At 32.1% G+C, this 24938-nt stretch overlaps 1 protein-coding gene, 1 long non-coding RNA gene and 1 other non-coding gene across 3 annotated transcripts; 1 reads left to right on the top strand and 2 right to left on the bottom strand.

The window, feature by feature from the left end:
- On the top strand, window positions 1-23675 carry LOC126739675 (histone-lysine N-methyltransferase PRDM16). Its single transcript, XM_050445460.1, has 7 exons — window positions 1-384; window positions 10529-10680; window positions 10735-10886; window positions 17962-18298; window positions 22809-23007; window positions 23068-23273; window positions 23332-23675. Exons 1-7 carry the CDS (start codon window positions 115-117, stop codon window positions 23540-23542), a joined length of 1527 nt encoding a protein of 508 aa, XP_050301417.1. The 5' UTR covers window positions 1-114; the 3' UTR covers window positions 23543-23675.
- Trnas-cga (transfer RNA serine (anticodon CGA)) lies at window positions 10938-11019 on the bottom strand. Its single transcript has one exon. It is a non-coding gene; the product is annotated as a tRNA-Ser (tRNA).
- LOC126739693 (uncharacterized) lies at window positions 13100-14772 on the bottom strand. The gene is made up of 3 exons (XR_007661682.1): window positions 14657-14772; window positions 14311-14452; window positions 13100-14225 (listed from the first exon to the last, which is right to left on the bottom strand). It is a non-coding gene; the product is annotated as an uncharacterized LOC126739693 (long non-coding RNA).
- Window positions 23676-24938: the final 1263 nt, after the last annotated feature.

Below are 24938 nucleotides of genomic sequence, written 5' to 3'. Positions count from 1 at the left end.
GTCCTGTCAAAAACGGTTTGCGTCAAACTGTTCGCGTCACCATTCGGCGTTAGTTGATCTACCAGTTACACCAGCCACCGGGGGTGGTACAATTTTTGGTATATTAAAGGCCTCATGGAAAGTACCATAAGCGGGTTTCAAGGTACCATCGGGGCAGTGGCTGCCAACGATTGGGTCGCCTCGCTCCTACCCAGTTCTCCAGTTAAAAGTTCCATGGCCATGGAGAATTTAAATGGTATCGCGGATAAAGTAACGGGAGGATTCGCGGACGTTGGTGAATTGATGGTGCCGGGGCGGGTGATTGCTGCTGGTGCCATACCACAGCACGCCATGACCGTCGGAATCGATTCTGGAATGTTACGGGGGCGAGTTGACGTGCAACAGGTAAGAAAAATGTTGTTTTAGAAAAATATTGGAATTATTGGCAACGTTACATGGTACGCAAAAATTTTTTCCTAGCTCGCTTTACTTTTGCTCATCTCAGATATCCATGGCTTGCTTGATAGTTGGACAGGGATGTTGGACGATGTTTTTTGTGAAAATGGGTTAGAACATTGAAAGACTAGAATTAGAAAGCAACAACTTTGTTTGAGTTCAACAAGTGCTCGGGAGGAAGGGGGATTTTTTGTTTACCAACATATTCACCGATTCTCTATTGTCAAGTTTACAGACATTTTCAAAAGAAGAAGTTTTCAGCTATATATTAACAAATATAATAATGTTAATTTAACTTATTGGCGTCAGATTTTGAATTAAAAATAAAAAACAGAAATAGATATACAGGGTGATATACTGTTTTAAGAATCAGAATGTTAATAATTTTTGTTTGCTTCGATGATGTTATTTTTGCGCTTAGAATAATATCCTATTTGCCATGTGTGACTATTGGTATTTCCGAAACTAGGAAATATGAGGGCGGTTAAATTAGAAAAAAAGTTGCCAATTTTGATAGTTATTCTAAACCTTTTTACAGCGTTGCAAAATGTTTATTAGTTCGTGAATTTCAGGATGATTTATAAAAAACGCCAAATTTTATTTTAATTATTATTTCCAAAACTATTGATTTTAAAAACTTTTAAAGTTGAACCAAAGTATATTTAGTTACCCATTAACTTACTTTTAAATACAAAGTTTTATAATTTTTTATGCTCTACAAAACTTCGCCTTTAATTTTTTTTTTATAACGTTTGGTATGTTGGCAACGGCTATCAACTTCTTTTTTTTAAATACGGACCTGCATTTGTATTATAAATATTTTATTATAAATTATTTTAAAAGCATTTTTTATTGCCTTTAAAATCATGTATCTTATTCATACGTTTCCCAACGTTTCGACGTGTACTAATAACCATCATCAGAAAATTTTCCTTAATGCGGGCTTGATTTTTTTTTAATTGTAAATTAATTACTTATTAATGCAGTAAAAAGTTTATCTTCTTGGTTGATATTTGAAAATATTTATACACGCCAAAATAATATAAAAGTGGTAATATTAATAATAATTCCATGTTATGCACAAAACCTTTAGGGAGTGTACAATTTATTGAACTGTCATCAATCTATTTATTCAATAATCATCTGCTGAATAACATTATTGCTACTAAATGTTAAACATCAATATTAAAATGAGGTATTAAAAAAATAAATATTACAACAATAATCTGACTAACTAAATTTATTTTCAATCAACAATATAATAATGAACAAAAATAAATCTAGAACTTATTCAAAATAACTAAAGGCTATTAAATAATATGTACATATTATTTAATAGCCTAACGTTTACTTTTATGTTAAGCGTCAAAACATATGCATCTTCGAAAACTGTCTATGTTCGTGGGAGGGTGCCGGTAAGGATATACGATAAGTGACCCATAAAATGTCATACATGTCAATTAGTGGTTACCGGTGATACTTTTTAATGGTTCCGAAAACTGTCTTTTATGACCTTTGTAGAAATATGTATAACGTTATGACAACCGCTGGTATGTTTAAATTTACAAATTTTACTCAAGCGTGCCATAATTATATTCGACAGTCTTGACTAAAAATTTTCCGTTAGAAGATAAATCTATAAAAACTGCTATGTTCTATAGTCTAGACGAATTGTACTTTTTAGGGAAAAAATTGTTATCCGGAAACTAACGACGGGAAAAGGTTTGGGGGGTATCAGGAACGAGAACAAAATTCATGCAGGAAAGGGAAGTAAAGTTTTGGGGGGGTGAAAAGGGGTGAAAAATTGTACCTTTTCGATTTGCGGCGAAAGTTGACGTCAAAGAAAAAAATGTATAATGGAAAAGTTGTAGATAATAAAAAAATCTACAACTTTTATAGAGACCACTTTGTGACATAACCTCAACATTTCCAAGAAAATCGCGAAAAATTGCTGTTTTTTAATTTTTTTGTTTTTTATTTTTCATTTTCGGACAAACACACTGATTTTGATCAAACTTGGCAAAAAGATACTTTCATGTGTCCTACTTTCAGATAAAATTAAAAAAAATAGACTTGCCATTTAAAAATATGCTCAAAAATGCAAAAAACTAAAAAAAATTTTTTTCAAAAAAATTTTTACAATAATTGTTAAGAATTTGTTTAAATTTTTTAAAAAACAAAAAATCTTATTACACCAATTAATTCTACGAAAAAAAATACAAAAAAACATATATTTTGTTATTTGATCGTAAAGTTAATTTCTTGATAATATTACTATAAATATTCGATTGCATTGATATACTTAATACTCAGGCTACTAAGGGGCGTGGGATCTCATTGATTTTACTATTTTTACGATTAAATTTCACATTACTTAATATTTTGCAATGTGAGTCTATTTTCGTTACTGTGCCCAAATTCGCTTTTTTCACGGTCGCATGACTAAATTTTTGGCAAAATAGACAGTTTTTCCTAATTTTCCAAAAAAAATGAATACCTTATCGGCTTACCAACTTATAATAATGCATTTTAATATTTTTAAAATTGAAATAATCAATCACAGTATTTGTTTGGATGGTATAACAGAAAAAATACACAATAAATTTTAAGAAAAAAAAGAATGTTTGAAATTATTTATTATTAAATGTATTACAATCAATGTGTTTTATTAAAGTAAATAATTAAAATTATCATTTTCTTATCTAAAATATTTTTTTATTGACTTTATTTATAAAAATCTATTAAGCTAATCTCGGTCTTTTCACTAAATTCATCGCTGCATCCCCATCCTGTAATTGATCGTTTGATTCTATTTCTTCTTGATCATCATTAAAATCTTCTCCATCGCTAAATTGCTCAGACTCTACATTTTCTTGATCCAAGGAAATACTTGGTTGCTCGAATGCATGCACAGTGTCTTCAGAATCACTAACATCATCTTCAATTACTTGTACGTTGGAGCATTTTCCTGTGTGTTCACATTGTGCGCACAATACGGTGCATTTCAAACCGTGTTTACGACATCCACAACGGTTGCTTGAACAATTTGTTTTGCAACTACAAGATATTTTTTTTAATAGCTCTTCAGGTATTAGTGAGATGTCTGTAAAACGAGGCACGAGCATTTTAGAGTTATTCACAGCTACTTCTTTCCAGCCCCACTTCGTCGCATTCATTTCATTTCCAAGCCACTTTTGAAGCTGATAATACGATCTGTATGAGTGTTGTGTAGCTGCTCCAACAGTTGGTGGTAATTTTTTCTAATTGAAAGGTTGTCTTTGCAGTCAATACTTTGTATCGCTGAAATCTTAAATCGTCTAGAGATGATGTGGTATCCTTAGCGTTATAAACTAATGCAATTAAAGCGCAACCATTTCGAGCAATAGTTCTTGGATCTGTATTGGGCTCGTAAAAAGGTTTTATTAAATCTGATAAGTTCCGAGTTTTTATAAGCAAATCGACCGTAGTTTTTTTATCTTTACCTGCAAAACAAGATATGGTATCACATACAGTTAAGCAATGTAAAAAAGCGACAATAGACCGATAACATTCAAACTTAAAACTGTTTAACCTCCTGCTTTAAGGAAAAAAAATCGGTGCATTTGCCGAATTGAATTGATTCAACAAAACTAAAAGGTCGATATCTTGGCCAACTACAACAACAGTTTTTTTATATTCGTCAACTCCTGTTGCGGAGTTTTTAATTTTGTGGCTATCAGCGATCTCTACTGTTGTCTTTATAATCATAGCATCTGCATCTTCTTCTGCTTGTTGAACTGTATAGCCTTCAAACTTCAATGCTGTAGATAACTGCTTTATCAATTCAATTTTATTTTTATCGTTTGACAAAAATTTATCTTAAGCAATTGTTATTTTTGTGTGAGATTCAAGACGAAAAGAAGGAAAGTTTGAAGAACTTTTTCGTCTTAAACGTTCCATTGCTTTTGTCGAAACTGTAGTGGAATGTTCTTCATCTGCCTCATCGTCTATGTACCCATGAAATACGAAGCAGCTGTTTTCGGCATAATGATTTCTTACAGAAGCCAGGTATTTGTTGATAATAACTTTAACCGTATCATTTTTTACCCAAACAACTTTACGGATGAAGTAGCCACCATCTATAATATGTATTACATTTTCGGTACTAGGGAAAACTTCAATAGTCGTGAAGTAATCAAACAGTTGCGATTTAACATTTTTCCTGAAACCGTTTTTGGTAAAAAGTGAAGTGGGAACGGAGCCAGTTCAAACTTCAGATAGTTATTCATGTCAGCTGTGCTACTTATGTTAACGCATAACCGTTGAAATAATAATAATGGATTTATCGCAACCGTTTCATCACTTACTTTTATTGATGATTGAACACTTTTCAGTGACTCTGTTTTTTCTTGTAAATTTGACACTTTCAAAATCCTTATCTATTATCGATTTGATTGACTTCATACCCATTTCGTATGCTTTGCGGTAGTTGATAGAATCATTTCCAACAATTCCATAAAATATAGACATAATATTTGTCGACTCTGGAAATGGATTATATCTCTTGAAAAATTCTAATAATTTATCAAGATCTATAGCATCTCTCTTGATCCTACTGTCTGTCGAATCAACATGTTGTTCAGAAGTTAAATAAGAAACGTTGCAAAAGTTTTCCATTTCGTTGCAAACTTCAATCAGAATTATCATAGTTAAAACAAATTTTGTTATAACACTTTCGCCCATTCCTCGCCTATGCGTAAGCCCACCCTGCGTCTTCATTGATCGCATCGTATATATCGACGACGTTACGACAGAAAGGCATAAGCGACACTCACGCTTTTTTTCAGGAGACGAAAAAAACATTTTTTTTTTAATTTTGATGTTCCTGATATAAAAGATTTTGTTTTGAAATGTTTTTATTGAATAAAACTTACTCAAACATGAGATATTTAACATTTTGGCGCTTACGTCTTTTTCAAAATATTCTGTGGCGTAAAAGCCTTTTCAGGAGGTGGTTAGAATTTTGAGCCGAAAAATAAGTTGTCAGAAAATGTCGGTTAGCATCTTTTACGCCTTTTGATTTTATAGATTAAAACAATAAATGGTTAATAAGCCTTTATTGCTTTTAAGGTAACATTTTAGGAAAAAATATACAAAAAAATGTTTTTTCGTAAAATTAAATACACAAAAAATAAAACAAAATTCTTTGTTAAAACTAGATAATAAAATAATAAATACTCGTATTTAAAAGTAACATAAAATGTACATAAAAAAAAATAAAAATCAGTATCAAGTCAAAAACAGGAACCATTAGAGCTAAACTAAAATCAACTTATTATAACAGTCATAGCCCAAAATAAGACTAATAATAAAATTAGTACTCCTTCAAAATTGTAGGCAAAAAAAAATTTGTTTTGGTATTTTTAAAAATGTAATAAATGTAACTTAAGTTACACTATAAAACAAACAAAAAATATATAAAAAGCAGAATTAAAAGTAAACTAAAAACTAAATATAATGACCATAAAGCTTCAAAGAATTCTAACTAGTTACTTGTTTAACACTTAAAAATAAAAAAACTCTTTCTTCTTTTCCCAACAATATTTCTAAATAATCTTTCGAACATTTTTTTTTTAATCTTTCAACGTCTTTAGATTTTAGATATAATATTATCACAGATTAATATAGATACGCCCACCCTTACGCTTACGCTTACCCTATATTAATCTGTGATAATATTATCTTCTATGTCACTTTCGGGTAAAACATCTGGTACATTATTATTTCCCTTAAGAGCCATGTACTCCGTATGATATTTAAAAAAAGTTTTTTTATCTTTAGACTTTGACAAAGATCTAAAAGATTTTTTAATTTTTGAGGATTAATGGGCAATTCACTATTATAAGCTCGAGGGATATTAAATCCATTTCGTCTTTCAACCCACTGAATTTCGTGTGGCATCTCCATGTTGTAATTTGTAAAGGCAAAAAATGTGTTTTTATTGTTCTTACTTATAAATTTAGCACTGGTTATATTAGAAACCTTAATCTCCATGCCACTGAGTGTCTTAAGTTTTTTAGGAGTAGATACAGATTTCCAATCTAAAAAGTCCCCGTAGTGCATTGAAACTACTTCGTAAGGCTTTGGTCGACGTATACCCCCTCAATATTATTCTATGGGCGACGTCTAGCATTTCGAATGACAGTCGTCCATTCTGAAGGTGCCTCAATATTCATTTTTGATGCATAGCGTTCAATGACCGCATGTACGCTATCAACGGGCATATAAGTATGGCCTGCAACCAAATAAGTTATTGTTATTTCTTTTATTGACTTAGAATTCGACACAAAATACTGTAACATTGAAAAAACAAATTTATTTTTGTTTTGTCCAGGACAATTGTCACAAAAAAGAGATATTTTTTTATACTGGCCATCGTTATCCAGTTTTGTAAAATATGAAAATAAATTTGAACATATTTCGTTGACCCCTCTTTTCCCATCCTTTTCCCCCCAGATATAGCAAAAAGTATTTTTTGACTTACTTTCGTATATCGTGAAATTATATAGAGCATATTTTCTGCTAAATCCAAACATCATGCTAGGTCCATGAGGTGTTGCAAGAACCTTTTGCAAATCAAAAGAAACAACAATAAACTCATCCTTATTAGAATTACCCTGTTCCGTCAAAAATAATTCTTTGGCGGTATTTTAATTTTTTTGATGTTCAATATATTTATTTTTTTTCATCATTTGTTCTTTCAGCTTCTGGAATATTTTCATATCTAACGCATGTAGAACATTTATCTTTTCTTGGTATATGTATACCAATATTAAGTTTTTTAAAGTTTTTTTTAAAAGTGGAAATTTTAAAAGGCACGCTATTATTTTCATTTATTCTTGTGATATAAATTTTATAAAGATTTGAAATGCTTTTAGTGTCTGCTGGTAAATATAACTTAGTACTTGACCCTCTACAGTAGTGCGAGGGAATAGCTGGAAGACTCTTTATAAAATTTTGAAAAGCTAACATTTGTTCTGGAGTGACTTTATGTTTTGGTTCATGTTTACCCCTTTTCTCTTGATTAACTTCAATTTTTCCTTTAATGGCAAACCGTATTAACTTTTGAGTAACATTTAATGTATTTTTAAAAAATTGTAAGCAAACACGTTTTTGTACATTATTATTCATGAGAAAGTACTGGTAAGTTAGATTACGGCGCGAGTCTCCAACTGTTCTTTTTCGCTTTACGGGTATAACGTTAACACAACCATTTATAAAGTTTTTTTTGTCTAAGCTATTACCGAGACTCCAGAAATTCCTAAAAATAGTTTCTCTGTCTTCAGGGGTAAATTTATTACATTGATTTACACAATTTTTACCAAAACATGGATTAGGAAGATTTTTTTTTCAGGTACGCGTTTGTTTTTGTAATTTAGATAACTTTGCCCCAAGTTACGCAATTTTCGTTGACGCAATATCTTTCTTTCTTTTTTTTTTCTCTTTTGTCCTCTACCAAATGTTTCAATCGAGGATTCAGTGCTCTGAGATGAGGTAACAGATGTTTTGCTAGAAATTGAACCCTTTTGTGAGCTAAGACTAGAACTAACACTTTCGGTTTCACTCTCATGGAATTCTATAAAGTTCGATTCGGATTCGGAATACAAAGAATCATTGTGAAGTTCAACATTATTATGATCTTCTTCCCTATCTGTTTTATTAAATACTATAAGATTATCACTACTGTCACTATCTGAATAAGGCACGAGTTTGGTATCACAGATTGATTGCAGATTATCAGTCTCTTCGCTGGCAATAGCGGCAGTCTCAATTGTTTCATCGAAAATGTTTGAAAATAAACTACTATCAATATTAAAATTTGAGCTGACATTAAGACTAAAATCCAAATTATCAATAACAGAGTTATGCAGTTCTTGTTCTTCGTTTAGACTTTCAGATTGTAAAAGAATGTCATGTTGTAGTGCTTCATGTAGGTCTGTTTCAGAAATATTATTATAATTTTGATTACTCGTCTGATCTTCCCTCATGTTTTGTAGGGCCAAATTTCTTATCTTTTGCCCACGAGAAATCATTCTGAAAATAATTATAAAAAAGTCGTAAGCGACATACAAAAATTTAATTTTTAAAGAACAATTACGCATAAAAAACAATATTTAAGTATAGGAAAATACTTTAAATAATAATATACCAAACATCCTTTATTTAATAGCTTCATTTTTACCTAAGTCAGTAAAGTAGTAATTATTTTATTGAGAACTTAAATTGCAATGTAATTTATATGGCCAAATGGTGGTTAGACCAATCAAATAAATAAATTAAAAAGGCGTAACCGACAACGTAATTAAAAGTGATTTTTTTTAATGTTTTATAATTTATTATGTTAATTAAACTATACAGACGTTCAACTAACAACAAAACAATAATAAATATATTTAAAAATTACTTACTTAGCAACAAAAAACAGTTTTTCCAGGCCCTGGGCGTATACACCTTCACGTACGGATGACTGTCGCTTACTGACTTCCGGGTCGAAACTCGCAAAAAATTAAATTGGCCGTTAGAAAGTTTGACGCTCGGTTTTGTTCGCTTAGAATTTTTTGTCCCTTACGTCCTTTTAATAGGTAAATAGGGCTTAAGAAGTATATTATTTTGATGCCAAAAAATAAAATTCGTGATTTTGGCGCTTATGCCTTTTTGTCGTAACGCCATCGATATAATATTGGATAGCTAAACGACCTTCGAAATTTCAGTGGTTCTCAGTTATAATCTCGGTAGCTATCCTATTCAAAAAACGAAAATTAACTTTTTTTAAATGTACAACCTAACAAAGTATTTTAGGGAAAAATTATTAAGAATATAAAATGTGTAGGACTAAAAAATGTGTGAAAATAGCTTCAGTGGTAAGCCGATAATGTATTATTTTTCTGGAAAATTAGGAAAAACTGTCTATTTTGCCAAAAATTTAGTCATACGGCCTTGAAGAAAGCGAATTTGGGCACAGTAACCTTCGAAAATAGACTTAGCACATTGTAAAATATTAAGTAATGTGAAATTTAATCGTAAAAATAGTAAAATCAATGAGATCCCATGCCTCCTAGTAGCCGGAGTATTAAGTATATCAATGCAATCGAATGTTTATAGTAATATTATCAAGAAATTAACTTTACGATCAAATAACAAAATATATATTTTTTTGTATTTTTTCCCGTAGTTAATTCAATGGTGTAATCAGATTTTTTGTTTTTTAAAGAAATTCTTACCAATTTTTTAGTTTTTTGCATTTTTGACCACATTTTTAAATAGCAAGTCTATTTTTTTTTATTTTATCTGAAAGTAGATAAAAAAAACAAACAAAATGAGACCTGGATGAACCTCCTACGACGATTTTTTGAAGGACAAATTTTAATTGAAAACAACGTCATTTTTTTTAAAAACTTAATATCTCGGAAAATTTTCAATTTTTCGGTCTGAAAAAATTTGTGGTTTTTAGGGACACACGAAAGTATCTTTTTGCCAAGTTTGATCAAAATCAGTGTGTTTGTCCGAAAATGAAAAATAAAAAACAAAAAAATTAAAAAAGAGCAATTTTTCGCGATTTTCTTGGAAATTTTGAGGTTATATCACAAAGTGGCCTCTATAAAAGTTGTAGATTTTTTTATTATTTACAACTTTTCCATTATACATTTTTTTCTTTGACGTCAACTTTCGCCGCGAATCGAAAAGGTACAATTTTTCACCCCTTTTCACCCCCCCAAAACTTTACTTCCCTTAACCTGCTCCTGCATGAATTTTTTTCTCGTTCCTGATACCCCCCAAACCTTTTCCCGTCGTTAGTTTCCGGATAACAATTTTTTCCTTTTTTGCTTAAAATTGGTACAATTCGCCTGGACTACTAAGACAAATGCCAAAAGTGACACATGCAGTGTCGCTTTTTAATATAACGATTCAGAGTTGTCAAATTTAATTTTCTTCTTAAACTGACATCATCAAATCAAACAGGGAAGCCAAAAAACTGAAACAAGCCTGAGAACGTTGCCAATCATCTATTTGCTTAAGAATATACAGGGTTAACAAGAAATTTTCTTATTTGTAGATATCTGCAGAAGTGAATTCTTGTGGCACCTTGGATATCGATGCTGCGTCTAAAACGCTTTGGAGCCAGAGTGCCCATTGGGTGCGGGCAATACGATTGGCCAACGATTGTCACTCTTATAACGTACAGCTGAAATTTCAGCCGTCTTACAGGTACAGTAGTAGAACACCCTGTATATCAGTGAATTATTTTTTTTTTATTTATAGGGTGTATTCAGCTGTCAAAGGTGGTCTACAGTCAAAATTAATTTTACAAGCGGTGAGACCCATAGAGGCGGGGCAAGAATTACTGCTGTGGTTCTCCGAAGACATTTTGGCTCTTTTACAAGTTGTTTTCCTTAAGCCTTCAAATATACAAGGTGACTACATTTTTTTTGTAATATAATAATTAAATAATTAAAAAAAAAGTACGCAGCCGGTAGGATTCGAACCTACGCTCCCAGAGGGAATCTGATTTCGAGTCAGACGCCTTAACCACTCGGCCACGACTGCTATGCCGGGGAATTCGCTATAGGACGTTTTTACTTAACGAGGTCATATTTGTATTGATTTCTTTAATAATGATTAGGTCTACATAAAAATGATTAAAAGCTTTTTGGTAGACCTTTCTCTTATTACAAAGTTTGTTCTATAAGGAATTTTGCATTTTTCCAATAATCACCGATTTATTTGACAATTTATCTTTAGTTGACCTACGAGTCCTATTTTTACGTCCCCTTGGTCTTCAAACAAGTTTAGACTGAAATTTTTCTAAAATGCTTAAATTTACAAAAAAATGCTTATAAGCTTTTTAGTAGAGCTTGATCTTATTGACAATTTTGCCCTCTAAAGAGTTTTTCATTTGATCAATAATAACCGAGCTATTTGACAATTTGTCTTGCGTTGATCAGTGAACGTCACTTTGGGCTTGAAAAACGTTTAGACTCAAATTTCTCGAAAACGCTTAAATTTATAAGAAAAATGCTTTGAATCATTTTTTTTGCGCATGATTTTTTTAACAACTTTGCCGTTTTATGAATTTTTTGATTAAGTATATAGAACTCGAGATTTTTGACAAAATTGATATTGTCATTGACTATGATTATTTTAAATAGAAATATATTAGTAATAATCCTTAAGTCTACATAAAAAAATGCTTATAATCTTTTTAGTAGAGCTTGATTTTATTGACAAGTTTGCCCTTCAAAAAGTTTTTCATTTGAGCAATAATAGCTGAGTTATTTGACAATTTGTCATGAATTAAAGTCAGTGAAAGTCACTTTCACTGGTTAATCACTCTTCTTATAAAAAAGTTTTAGACTCAATTTACGCAAAAATGCTTGGATTTACAAGGAAAACGCGTAGAATAATTTTTGTTTATGCATGGTTTGCTTAACAACTTTGCCCTCTGAGAATGTTGTATTATAGAACTCAGAATAGAGATTTTTGACAAAATTATGATTGTCATTTCGTTGGGTGAATATATTGTTGTAAAAGTACCAAAAGCAAAATGAAAAATCATGCATTTAAAAATATCAATCAAATAATTTTTGTTACTGTTGTAATTTTTGGCTAGGAACGTAATTGGTTGTTTTAAGGAGCACATAAGGATTTCATTTAAAGTTTCGATAAATATTTATTAGGATTGTTAAAAATTAAAATAAACCTTTATCTGATAGAACAAAAATAATTTATTTTTGAAAATTTACAAAAATAAAATAAATGTTCTAACAACATAGAAAAAAAACTAAGATTCATTAGTGGTAATATTATTTTGTTTAGAAAAACGTAGACAGGGTTTTTAAAAAGGAAAAAACAGGTACCGTATATGTTTGAAACACTACCAAGATACATAACATTTTATTAATTTATTAACTTCTTTTTTTCATTTTTAAAAACTGACGGGTTATTGTATTCTTTAAACAAACATTTTATAAACATTACATCAACAGGGGGCATAAATTTAAATAATCTTGTTAGATCAGCTACTTTGGCAAACGGTAAGAGGCACTCTTTTGGCTCTGGTGCACATCGTACTTCAGGCAGACTATATGAAGTATTTATTTTGGTCCTAGTACTAGTCTGAGATATAATAGGAACTTTGGTAAAAGAGTCGTCACTGTGCTTAAGCTTGTAACTAATTTTGTTTGGATAGAGTCCCACATATTTTAATTGCCATACTGAAGCATAAGAAACTTTTTTAAAGTTTAGCGCCTGTAAAGCTTCTTTATATAGACCAAAATCTTGTGCTTTCATATAAAATACTACAAAATGTCGTTTCTGATTCACTGAAGGATGAAGTCGAAGTAATCCCAAAGGGCTAAATATTTCTGCACCAGAGAGTTTTCTTTCGATTTGGCTATGCAAATTATCGACATCCTGGACACTGCTATGTCCCGTTTCTCCAAATTTCTGTGCTATTTCGTTAACAGACGGATGTTTTTCTAGGAACTTCATCAAAGCCAAACTCATAATAGAGTTTTTGTTTTGAGGTACGCAGGAGTTAGACCACAAAACGAGTTTTGAAATATGCGAGTAAGCTGCTACAACGCGTTCTAAAATTTTAATTAATCCCGAAGCAATATCATTTCCCTTCCTCCCATGCGTTCCTTTGCTCCAAATACAACAGTACGCTTGTTTGCGTAAATTACAGTGTGCAGTAAGGTTGTATTGGGGTAAGGTGTTGAGTTTTCTGCTATAGAAAAAACTGGATATATTAGAACGCGGTAGAGCAAAAACGTTCTCTAGGTCAAAACATAAGATAGCAGTGGTTTGATCTTGGCTGGATCTATCCAAATCGCGTTCAATTTTCGCTGAGGTTTTTCCTTGTACATGATTTTCAAATCTTTGTTTTTCTTCATCAGTCATACCATATTTTTGTTTCATGCGGTACTCCACGCACACATCACAACGATCCTTTTTTGGCTTTAAAAAATCAATGTTGTATTCATAGTTGAAAATATTTCTGTAAACAACCTTTGTAACAGGTTCAATTTGCTTTTCATTGCAAAATTCAGTGTACAAAGAATATAACTTATTAATACTTAGGTTTCCTTTTAAATATTCCTTTTTTGTGTCAGCTCGACAATAATGAGAATCTACTCTTGGAAGTTGACTAATGTGAAGTCGAACGTAGTATTTGCTTGTATTACTGATAGTTTTCTTGGGATGACAACCTTGACGAGATGGTAAAGGAATTCCTCTAAGGTTTTCTTTTTTTTTCACGAAAATAGTTGATTCTTTGTTGACTTATGTCCAGTGTCGTCAAAAAAATGTCTTGCATACGCGAATTTTTTCATCTGCTACGTGAAAATAATATTTAAATAAATAACTTCTACGTGATACTCCTCGTAAAGTTTGCTTTCGTATTTTTTTTATTGTTTCGGTATTTTTTGCGTAAAAGTGCCATTTAGCGTCATTGGATAATTCCCAAAATTTTTGAAATATGATTTCTCGTTCAGGTGAACTTAGCTTCTTGCCACACAGAAATTTGCAATTGCTCTCACAATTTTTTAAAGTTTTTAAATTTTTTCCCATGCGGATGTTACTTTTTACATCTCTATGTTCCTTTCCTCTTTGGCACAAAACTTTATTAATATTCATTTTCCACATCTCAGGTTTTCGTTTTCGTTTTCTGGTAGATTTATTTTCATCAGAAATAGCGGAATTTTGCTGATTGGTTTCTTCGGGTGCTTCAGAGTTGCTTTGCAAAGGTGTGTCTGCAATAAAGAAAATAAAAAAATTATTATTTTTTACAAAAAAGCAAAAATTTTAAAAATAATGAATATCTCCTTGGTTGCCTACCATTTTTCCTGTATAACGTTAGACATAAAACGTCTCATTCCTTCCACACTTTCGTCAGATGGGACAAAATCTGGATCAAGATGCGAATCATCACTGTTCTCTATATACTACATTCTTTCACGTGGTCATTCCTGATGTTGATCTTAAATAAAATATTACAATGTTCTAAAACCAAGCTTTAAAGTTCACAATTACCCCACAAAATTTTTAAAAGATATTATTATAATGTTCTAACAGAAAAAAACGCATGGAAAATTGAGGTTAGAAAACCAATGTTAACACTTAAACCAATTAAAATACAATTTTTTCTAAAATCCATTTCATTAAAACAATTTATTATACTTACGGCTCCATGTCGAAGTCCATTTTTTTCAAAGTGGCCAAAAAAAACAGCACTAAACCGTAAAAAACCAGCACACGGTTTTACAAAACAAAGCTCGATGTTGACTAGTGCGAAATAATATTATATTGTTCTATCAGCAGTTGACTTTGAAATCTGATTGGCTCATCTGTTAGAACATTACAATACTAATTATTTTTTAAATTTTGCACATAGAACATTTTAATATCGGTTTTAAATTCGGTTGTAAGCAATTTAGATTAACGTTTTGAATTCTGATAGAACAATAATTAAAAAAATATATATTCAAATACATTCACGGAATGTTTCGCGCCAAAAGTGCTGATAGAACAATATAATATTCACCCAACGATTTGTAGAGTGCTAGTGGCATTAGACAGACTCCTGAATTATTTTATTAAAAAACGACTAATGAATTAAATTATTAACACATTGAATAAAACATTTTATTTCATCACGTTTTTATTACAATCTACAACCACAAAAGACAAACTCAGTACTCACTGTCAGTCACAAAATTAGACATATCAAAGTTAGCAAGCACTTACACATATCTAAAATAAGGCTGTATTCACAAGTGTGTATCTAAATAGTTGGATTGTTATTTTAACGCCCCTTCTCAAAGCAAATATTTAAACAATAAAAAAACATTAAAATTCTAAGTGTGTAACAACTTGCTATACTTGCTTTGTAGAGTACAAAGGTCATCTCGTGAGAGATATTACTAGTTTATAAGGTCTGATGATGCTTTATTTTAAGCGGAACATGTAACCTTCGGGACATAGAATATATTTTGAGACTGGTTTTTATTTTTTCTCTACTAACAAACCTAAGCATAACCTATGTTTTCTGAATTAATCACCTGAAACATTTTTTAGTTACTATATCAGCAATTTATTCCTTAGAAGATATATATTTGATAACAACTATTCCTTAATTCACTAAATCCTTTATAAAATTAACACGAACATGAACATGTTTTAGCCTTTTATGATCAAACCTTTGTTAAATTAATACAGGATTGGTTATCTTCAAAAATAGTAGAATTATATTTTGTAAAACCCATCACTTAACAAGTTTGATAGCCAAATCCCTTCTTTTGCTGCCTCAGCTAATGCAACATACTCTGCTTCAATAGAAGAAGTTGCTACAGTTTTTTAGTAGACCAGCAAACTGTACCACCAAATTCTTTACTTAATAAATTCTTAATAAATACCCACTAGTTGATTTACTGTCAGATTTGTCACCTGCCCAATCTGAATCAGCATATCCAACTAAATCAATACCGTTCACAGAAAAACAACGTTCTAAATCCTTGGTTTCTTTCAGATACCTTAAAATATGTTTAAGATTTTTCCAAAGATATTCTGTTGATGTGCTTTGAAATCTGCTACAAAAGTTTAGAGATGCACTTCGTTCAGGTCTTGTAGCCAACACAAGATGCATTAAACATCCAATTACTTCTCTAACAGGTTTATCAACAGGAGGACTATTCTCACTCAATTTTAAATTTCCAAAGGTGACATTTACTCATATTTTGAATGTAATTCTTTTGGCTCAAATAAATACGAATTTCATTTCTTTTAACATTGATATTGCATTTCAAATTCTTGAATTAGTTTTAAATTATTACTAATGTCACCATCATCACTACTCGATAATAAAATGTCGACAACATATAATTGTTTAAAATACAGGCAAGGATCATTAGCAGACCTAACAAACTTTTCCTTTTCTGCAAATATAATAAATCATCTGTTCCAGTAATATGGAGCTTGTTTAAGCCCATACAGTGCTTTATTTAGTTTGCATACCATTTCCTTTTCATTGTTTCAAAACCCTCAGGAACTGACATAAAAATGTCTTCTTCAATTGTCCCATGAAGAAAGGCAGATTTGACATCCCTCTGTTGAATTTTAAAATTTTTATAATTAGCAATAGCTAATAAAATCCTGACGGTACTTGACCTTCCTACAGGCGCATAAGTTTCATGGAAGTCCAAACCTTCTCTCTTCATAACTCCTTTTGCAACTAATCTAGCTTTATACATTATTTCCTTTGTCATTAGTTTTAATTTGAAAGACCCATTTACAATTTTACTTTATAGACTCTTACATTTTCAGGTCTTTTTACCAATGTCCAAGTATTGCTTTTCATTAAAGAGTTAATCTCCGCATCTACAGCATTTTTCCAAAATTTATATTCAGACGAATCTTTGGCTCTTTCTAAACTATTAGGCCCACTTTTAACCTAAGTTAAAACATTAAAAGCCATTTGTTCAAATTCATCATCTAAAATATAATCATGATAGAGTTAGAGTTCTTTTTATTCTATTACTTTTCCTTATTTTATTCTCATCTTCATCTTTCTCTATGTATGTTTCAGTATCAATATTTTCAGTCTGGCTTATACTTATATCAAGTTTACTTTCATCTTTGTCTTGTTTATTTATTAGTTCCTTCTCACTATTATCTCCAGATACTTTATTTACAGATTATCTTTTAACTTAGTTATATTCGTAACTAATTAACCTAACTATTATTTGCATACCCTATCATTATATTAACCTCGCTTTTAGAATCAAACTTAGATTTCTGTTTTTCTTTAGGTATATGACAATACACTAAACAACCAAAAACTTTAAAATTTTTCAAATCAGGTTTTACCTTATAAAACATTTCAGATGAAGTTACATTTTCCAAAGCAGCAGTTGGTGTACAAATGAACAAATAAGTTGCACAAAGAATTGATTCCCTCCAAAGTAATTTTGGCAACTCTGATTGCAATAATAGTGCTCTTCCTTTTTTCAAAAGTGTTCTATTGAGTTCAGCACTACCACTTATTTCTGGATTGTAGGGGACTGAGTACCTAAACATATTCACTAACATTATCACATTATAATGCACCAATCCTATAACCAGTTAAACTCGTAACAAAAGCCTCATACCTCTTCTGCATTCACAAGTGTGTATTTAAATAGTTGGTTTCTTAATTTAACATCATTGATTAAGATTATTTTGTATAGAAAAAACTTATTAATGCTGCAGTCTACAAGAAAAATGCTTATAAGCTTTTTGGTAAAGCCTAATCTTATTGACAAGTGTCTGCCCTCTAAGAAGTTTTTAATTTTTGAAAATTTGCCTTTATTTTCTGTCAACCACTCATTAATTTTTTTTCTTGTTTGGACGTGGCTTTCTCACCATTCCTTCCGTTATTTTCAATTGTCATTTTTGTGCGCTGTTTTTCTCATAAGAAACATAAGTTTTTGAAAATATTTAATTTAATTTTAGATCAAAAAAAGTACAGATGCACCCTATGCGCAGCCATGTACGAATCTCCCAACCCTCTAAAGTTACACATAACCTTGGCGTGTGGAAAACTGCCCACTCTGGCCCTATGGGAGCGACTGGCCGGTCTAATGAAAGGTTCACAAAATGGACGAAACTTGACATCACCGCACGTCATCGACTTTGACTTTAAGTTGAATCCGAACGTTCAACCAGCAAAAGAAAAGACCGCTTTGGATTTAAGCTTGGCAGCTCTTCCCTCTGGCGATTTTACTACTACAACCGAGAAAAATTGGATTCATAGACCGTATTCTGAATGTTCCGCTTTTAAGCCTTTCAAGTGAGTACAATAATAAGTAGTTGAAAGTTTGAAAATGATAGGCAAGTTGACAACGTCGCCTTATATATTTATGGCAGCCTGCTAGACCTCTACTTGCGCCGAGTATTTATGACCAGCGTTGCCAATATTTCACTATAAGAAAAAAAATACATCTAAATTACTTTTATATTCTTAAAATTACAGTCTTTATCATAAAAGTCGAGTAATATACCAAAATCTGTAGATGTATGTGAAACTCTGTAATGTTGTCCTTACATTTCCGTTCCTTTTCATTGAAATAAAATATGGAAAGTAGTTGAAACTTTGAAAATTATAGGCATATTGGCAACGCTGCCCAATTTTTTTAAAGTAAATTTTATCACTACCTGGTTGATTTCCGCTCGCTTTGAATATGCCTTAACGAAGTTGCCAAGCGTTCTCGGCTTATCCGCAGCGAAATCTATAGCAAATAGACTTTTGACAATTACTCATTATCATCCATGTTAATAATAATTATATTTGTCCTAGTCATATTTTCGAGTACAAATATCGGTAACAAATTTTCGACGTTGCCAAGGGAGTTGGCAAGGGAGAAATATTTTTGAGGAAAAATCCTAAAATAATGTTTACCTTATACAATAAATGCTTAATATATTCTCTACATTTAAAGGTCTTCTTGAAAAAATGTTAAGCTTAGAAACGTCTGAAAATTTATGTTGACAAGTGACATACCTAATCAAAAATGGCGGTAATTTACATTTTAACATTTTATTTTACGTTTTGATATCATTATAAACGTAACCATGGTGACAATAAGCGATATCCTTTGTAATTAATGACAGACAAATTGGTTTTATGCCAGGGCGGTCTACTGAGCTGAATGTTCTCACTTTTATTGAGTTTGTTATCCAGTCTTTTGAGGAGAGTTGTCATTTACATGCAGTATATACGATCTTCAGTAAAGCTTTTGATCGCGTCAATCATGCAATTTTGTTAAGCAAACTAAGCAAGTACGGCCTTATCGGTCCCCTATATATTATGTAGCTGAAAAGCTGCTCATCTAACTGTAGGCAGATTGTTAAACTGTGCAACTTTGAATCAAATGAAGTACAGACTCTATCTGGTGTTACCCAAGGATCCCATCTGGGGCCGTTGCTTTTTAACATCTTCATCAATGATATTGGAAGTTGTTTCATGAATAGCTACTATCTGAAATTTGCGGATGACCACTTAAGGTCCACCGTAGAGTCTCAAATTTGGATGATTGCCTCAAACTTCAGGTTGACTTAAATAGGCTTGATGGTTAGTGCACTGCTAATAATATGGTATTGAATACCAGTAAATGTCATTGGATACTTGTCTCTCGAGGCACAGGCCAGCTTAATCATATTTATGCTATTAATGGCACTCCTCTGGGGGTTTTATGTAATGTAAAAGAGCTTGGTATAACTTTGGACTCCCAGTTAAATTTTTCTCTTCATGTCACATTGTATTAAAGGCTATGCAAATGCTGGGTTTTATTAAGAGGTGCACCAGAGATTTTCAGGACATTGCTTCTATTAAGCTTCTTTACTGTGCACTAGTTCGTGCTACCTATAGAGTATGGTTCATGTATTTGGTCACCTCATTATAACAATAACCACTCTTCAGATGTTGATTCAGAATTCTCTAGATTTATAAAAACGCTATCTAATCTGTCTCACAAATCCTTTCCTTTAAGGCCTCTCAAACTGAAAAAACATAAACCTTGGTCTACCCAAGGCTTACGTACATCTGCTAAGAACATGCGTTCACTATTCAATCTTGAAAAATTCTCGGACAGTGCTTTCTTTCATGACTATGTAAGACTATATAAGAAAATTTATCAAAGGACTCTAAAAGCGGCAAGTCCAATACTATCTCTACCTCTCCTGAGAACCTCAACAATTATTTTGTAAATGTAGCGAAGAATCTAATGAGTACCATAGCTCCTACCCACGATCCACTTTCTTATCTTTCTAGTGCAGATGAGAATTTACACAGTTTTCTTTTTTTACGCCAATAGTATTACCTGAGCTTCGCAGTACGATTTGGGAAATCAAAAATAAGAGCGCTTCTGGAACCGACGGACTCACGTTGAACATGTTTCTAAACCTGCTAGAGTGTACATTAAACCATCTTACAAATTAAATCAACCTGTCTTACCAAAAGGAGTTTTTCCCAACTGCCTTAAGAAGGCAATAATAATCCCTCTATATAAAGGAGGAGATCTTAAAGATCAGTCTTCCAACTATCGCCCAATTGCTCTTCTTCCCACACTATCAAAAATTATTGAAAGATTAGTGAAAAAAAGGCTCCTATCATTTCTACTGACATTTAAAATACTCACTCCTCAACAATTTGGATTTTTAAATTACAAATGCACAAATGATGCTATGTTTTCCCTTTTTAATAATGTATACTGTAACTTAAACAACCAACATCCTACGGCAACAATCTTCTGTGATTTTTCTAAAGCTTTTGAATGCGTAAACCATGATATCTTAATAGAAAAGTTGCAACACTACGGGTTTAGAGGTATGCCCCTCGAATGGTTTAAGTCATATCTCAATAACAGGAGTCAGTTTGTGAGGATTGATGCTACGATGTCTTCTTGCAACCCAATAGAATGTGGAGTGCCTCAAGGTTCAGTGCTTGTCCCTACTTTGTTTCTCATATTTATCAATGATATCGCTAGTCTGAATATTAAAAGAAGAACCTGCCTATTCGCGGATGATACTAGTTTTACCTGGAGTAATCCGGATATTGCCGAACTTCATAAAATTATATCAAGTGACTTAACTTCTATTAAAGCATGGTGCGACTCTAATCTTCTCTGCCTTAACATCTCCAAAACTAAATTTTTGTCCTATAAAAATAATTTGCAATCTTTTGTACTGGATAACGCAACCATTGACGAAGCCGATTTTTGGGGCTTACTGTTGTCAAGTCGTTAAAATGGGACATGCACATTAACCCTTTAACAAGAAAATTAAGCTCCGCTTGTTTTGCGCTAAGATCAATTTTCAAGGAGCTTAGCCTCTCAACCTCTATAACAGTGTATTTTTCCCTCTTTGAATCACACCTTCGTTACGCCCTTCCTTTTTGAGGTGTGTGTAGTGTCACTCAATTTGACAACATTTTCAGACTTCAAAAGAGAGCCTTGCGTTATATACTTAGACTTAATTATAGAGCTCATTGCCAGGATTTCTTTAAAAAAAAATTAATATCCTAACTTTGCCGTCACTACTTATATATGAGTCCGTTTGTCTAATTCGCAAGCACGTTTCATCAAATTCAGATAGGCCATCCCATAATTATCATCTCAGAAACGCGGAGTATGATTTATATCTGCCTACTCCACCTTCAGAATTGGTAAAAAACTCTATATTGTACAAAGCAAAAAAAATGCACAATCATTTGCCATTGAACATCAAGTCCATCACATCTTTTCCTACTTTCCGTAAGGCATTAAAATCATTCCTACTGGAGAGAGCCTTTTACTCGGTAAACGATTTTTTTAATACTTAATTTTAACTTTACACACACATACTGATTTATTGTTTTTATATGTACTGTTTTATGTAGCTATATCTTTATCTTACTTTTCTTTTATACTTTTTTAATGAACACTTTTGTATATTTTTATATATATACTTTTTTGCTTTCTTAGGTTTTCCTTTTTTTTTCTTTTTTTGACATTGTATACATGAAATTGTGTATAATTTTTAAATTTTTTAATTGTGTTTTATTTATTTATTCATACTTTTGACCACATACAATTATTGATTTGTATATTTATTTTACTAGTTTTATTTTATTTTTGTGTCTTTTATTTGTTTTTATGTTTACTTTAGTTATCAGCTTTGTCTACAAATTGTAAAATTTTTTGACAATAAAGCGATTGATTGACAATCACATTTAGATGATTGAACAGGTTCAGCACAAATTTTTAAGATACATTGCGTTCAAAAGGAATGTTCCACTTCCTATTATCTAGCACGAATTTGAGTCTGAACTTAATATCCATACTCTCCAAACCCGTCGTAAACATCGTGACCACAGTTTTCTATGACATTCTCCATTCTGGACCTTGCTGCCCTCGGTAAAATTGGTCTACATGTTCATAGTAGGCAGACCCGTCAGACACCCTCATTCCATATTCCATCCCACCAAACCAATTATGGAAATAATTCCTTTGTTACCAGGGCAGGCAAACTTGCTAACCAGTACTCGGATCAGTTGGATTGTTTTACTAATAGAATAGAACTTTTAAGACTGTTGAAAGCCAATGTTCTCTGAATTTATTCTGTGATAAGAAAAAATTTAAGTCAGATTGTACCCTATCTATTTGTTTTTTATCAGGTATTATTAGGATTTTTGTACAGTGTGTAGTGTAGGTTAGGTTTTTCTTGTAAAATGTTTTATATTGTTGTAAATTGGGCAATTGCCCGTTTAAAGAGAAATAAAATAAACTACTAGGAAATTATTAAAAAATTGGTTATTCTTCCAGGCAGCAAACCTTTCCAGAACTGACGAGCAACAAACCGACCTTAATTGATCCCCTAATAATCCACGATTATCCAGTCTCTTGGCCAGTTTTACCTGCTTTAGAGTCCGACGTAGTCCAAATCCACCGAAATCTTTTACAAAATCAAACTCTGGCCAACAGTCGTAACGTTTATGGAGACAATGCTCAAATTGAAAGTTTGGTAAGGTCCATACTACCAAGACTTCACTATTATCCGTTTATTAACTCATGTATTCCTTAGGTCAGTAGTCTAGGAAAAGCGAAACAGGGCCACATCTGCCTCTATTGTGGCAAATGTTATTCCAGAAAGTATGGCTTAAAAATTCATATAAGAACCCATACCGGATATAAGCCTTTGAGGTGCAAATTCTGTAACCGGCCATTTGGTGATCCCAGCAACCTTAATAAGCATGTGAGGCTGCATGCGGAAGGAAACACCCCTTATAAGTAAGCAATTTTCTAGAGCATTAATTGAAATAAAATAAATTCTATTAATTTATTACAGATGTAATTTGTGTGGCAAGATTCTTGTGAGAAGACGAGACTTAGAAAGGCACTTGAAGTCTAGGCATGTCTTGGAAATGCATCCGGGGCAAAATATCATTACAGAACCCAGTGAAAGTGTTGAGTCAATAGATAGTAAAGATGCTAATATTATTGAACTGGAAGAAATTGATATTACTGATAATGAACTTGATGGAAAGACTATTAATTAATTGATGATGTTATTTAATCCAAAATTGCCAAAGACTGATTGAAAGTACAAATGATTGTAAATAGATGTATATTTTGTTAATTTATAAAAGGTAAATACTTATATTTGTTAATAAATAATATTTGAAAATAGTATTTTTCTTGTTTATGATGGGTCTGTAAAAGTTAGGGAAAATTTTCTTAATTAATTTCCAAGTAGGCATTTTTTCCTAGTTTCCTCTTTACATTCTTTTTCAAGGAATATTTTTAAAAGGATTGAAAAAGGGCATTTCTTACCCAATAGTTTAATACAGCGTTACTCAAAGTGCCCCGGTGCTCCGCGAAACCTCCGGTAGGGCTCCGCCAGCAGCAATAAATGATTGTTACCGAAGATAAAAATAAACAACCAAAACGAAACGCCTACTTATAGGTGTTACTGGTACATATACGAAAATTTAATATACAGGGTGGCCATTTGAAAACGAAACAGAGCCTATTTTGGGTCCCTCAGAACATTTGCGAAAAAATCCTCGAACCCGTCAATTTTTGATTCAAGGGGGAAACATTTTTTTGCTAGTTTCGCCCCCCTGAGGGCAAAGCCCTAGCGGGGGTGACAAGGGCCCCCAAAATTTTAAATGCAACGGAGGGTCGAGTGATACCTTATTTTAAAGGTATTTTTATGTGGATTATAACCCTAAAGTTTTAAATCGTTACTATTTGTCTAGTCGATACAGGGGCTAATAAAAGTTACAAAAAAATGTTAAAAAGTATAATTTTAAATAAAGGGCTTAAAGATAAAATCAATCAAGTAAATGTTCAAAATGTTGGCCTTCGACTTCCATACAATAATACAGGTTTTGTTCAAACCTTTCCCGTACATTTTGCAAAATTTCTGGGCTGATTTGATGACATTCATCAATTATTCTTTGTCGCAAATGGTCTAGCGATGTTGGCTGACTAGCATAAATTTTAGTTTTTAAATGGCCCCATAAAAAAATCTAACGGGCTTAAGTCCGGGGAACGAGGAGGCCATTCAATAGCTCCTCTTCTTCTAATCCATTGTCCTGGAAACATTTGGTCCAAATATTGACGAACCCTAGTAGCATAGTGGGGTGGCGCCCCATCTTGCTGAAATACTAGACGATTTTCCAAGTATTCGTTGTTATTTGCTAGTATCTCCACTAATGCTGGATGAATTGTATTTTCTAATAACTCCAGGTACATCTCTCAAGGTAAAAAAAGGGGCCTACGATATGTTTACCAAAAATGCCAGTCCAAACATTTAATTTTTCAGGATGTTGTGTATGCACCTCACGAAATATTCGGGGATTTAAATCAGCCCAATAGCGACAGTTGTGACGATTCACAGTACCGTTTAGGAAAAAGGAGCATTCGTCAGAAAAACATACATTAAATAGA

The sequence above is a fragment of the Anthonomus grandis genome, chromosome 8 (genome assembly GCF_022605725.1).
Source record: "Anthonomus grandis grandis chromosome 8, icAntGran1.3, whole genome shotgun sequence".
In the NCBI taxonomy this organism is placed as follows: Eukaryota; Metazoa; Arthropoda; class Insecta; order Coleoptera; family Curculionidae; genus Anthonomus; species Anthonomus grandis.
This window is presented reverse-complemented; position numbering and strand designations above follow the sequence as displayed.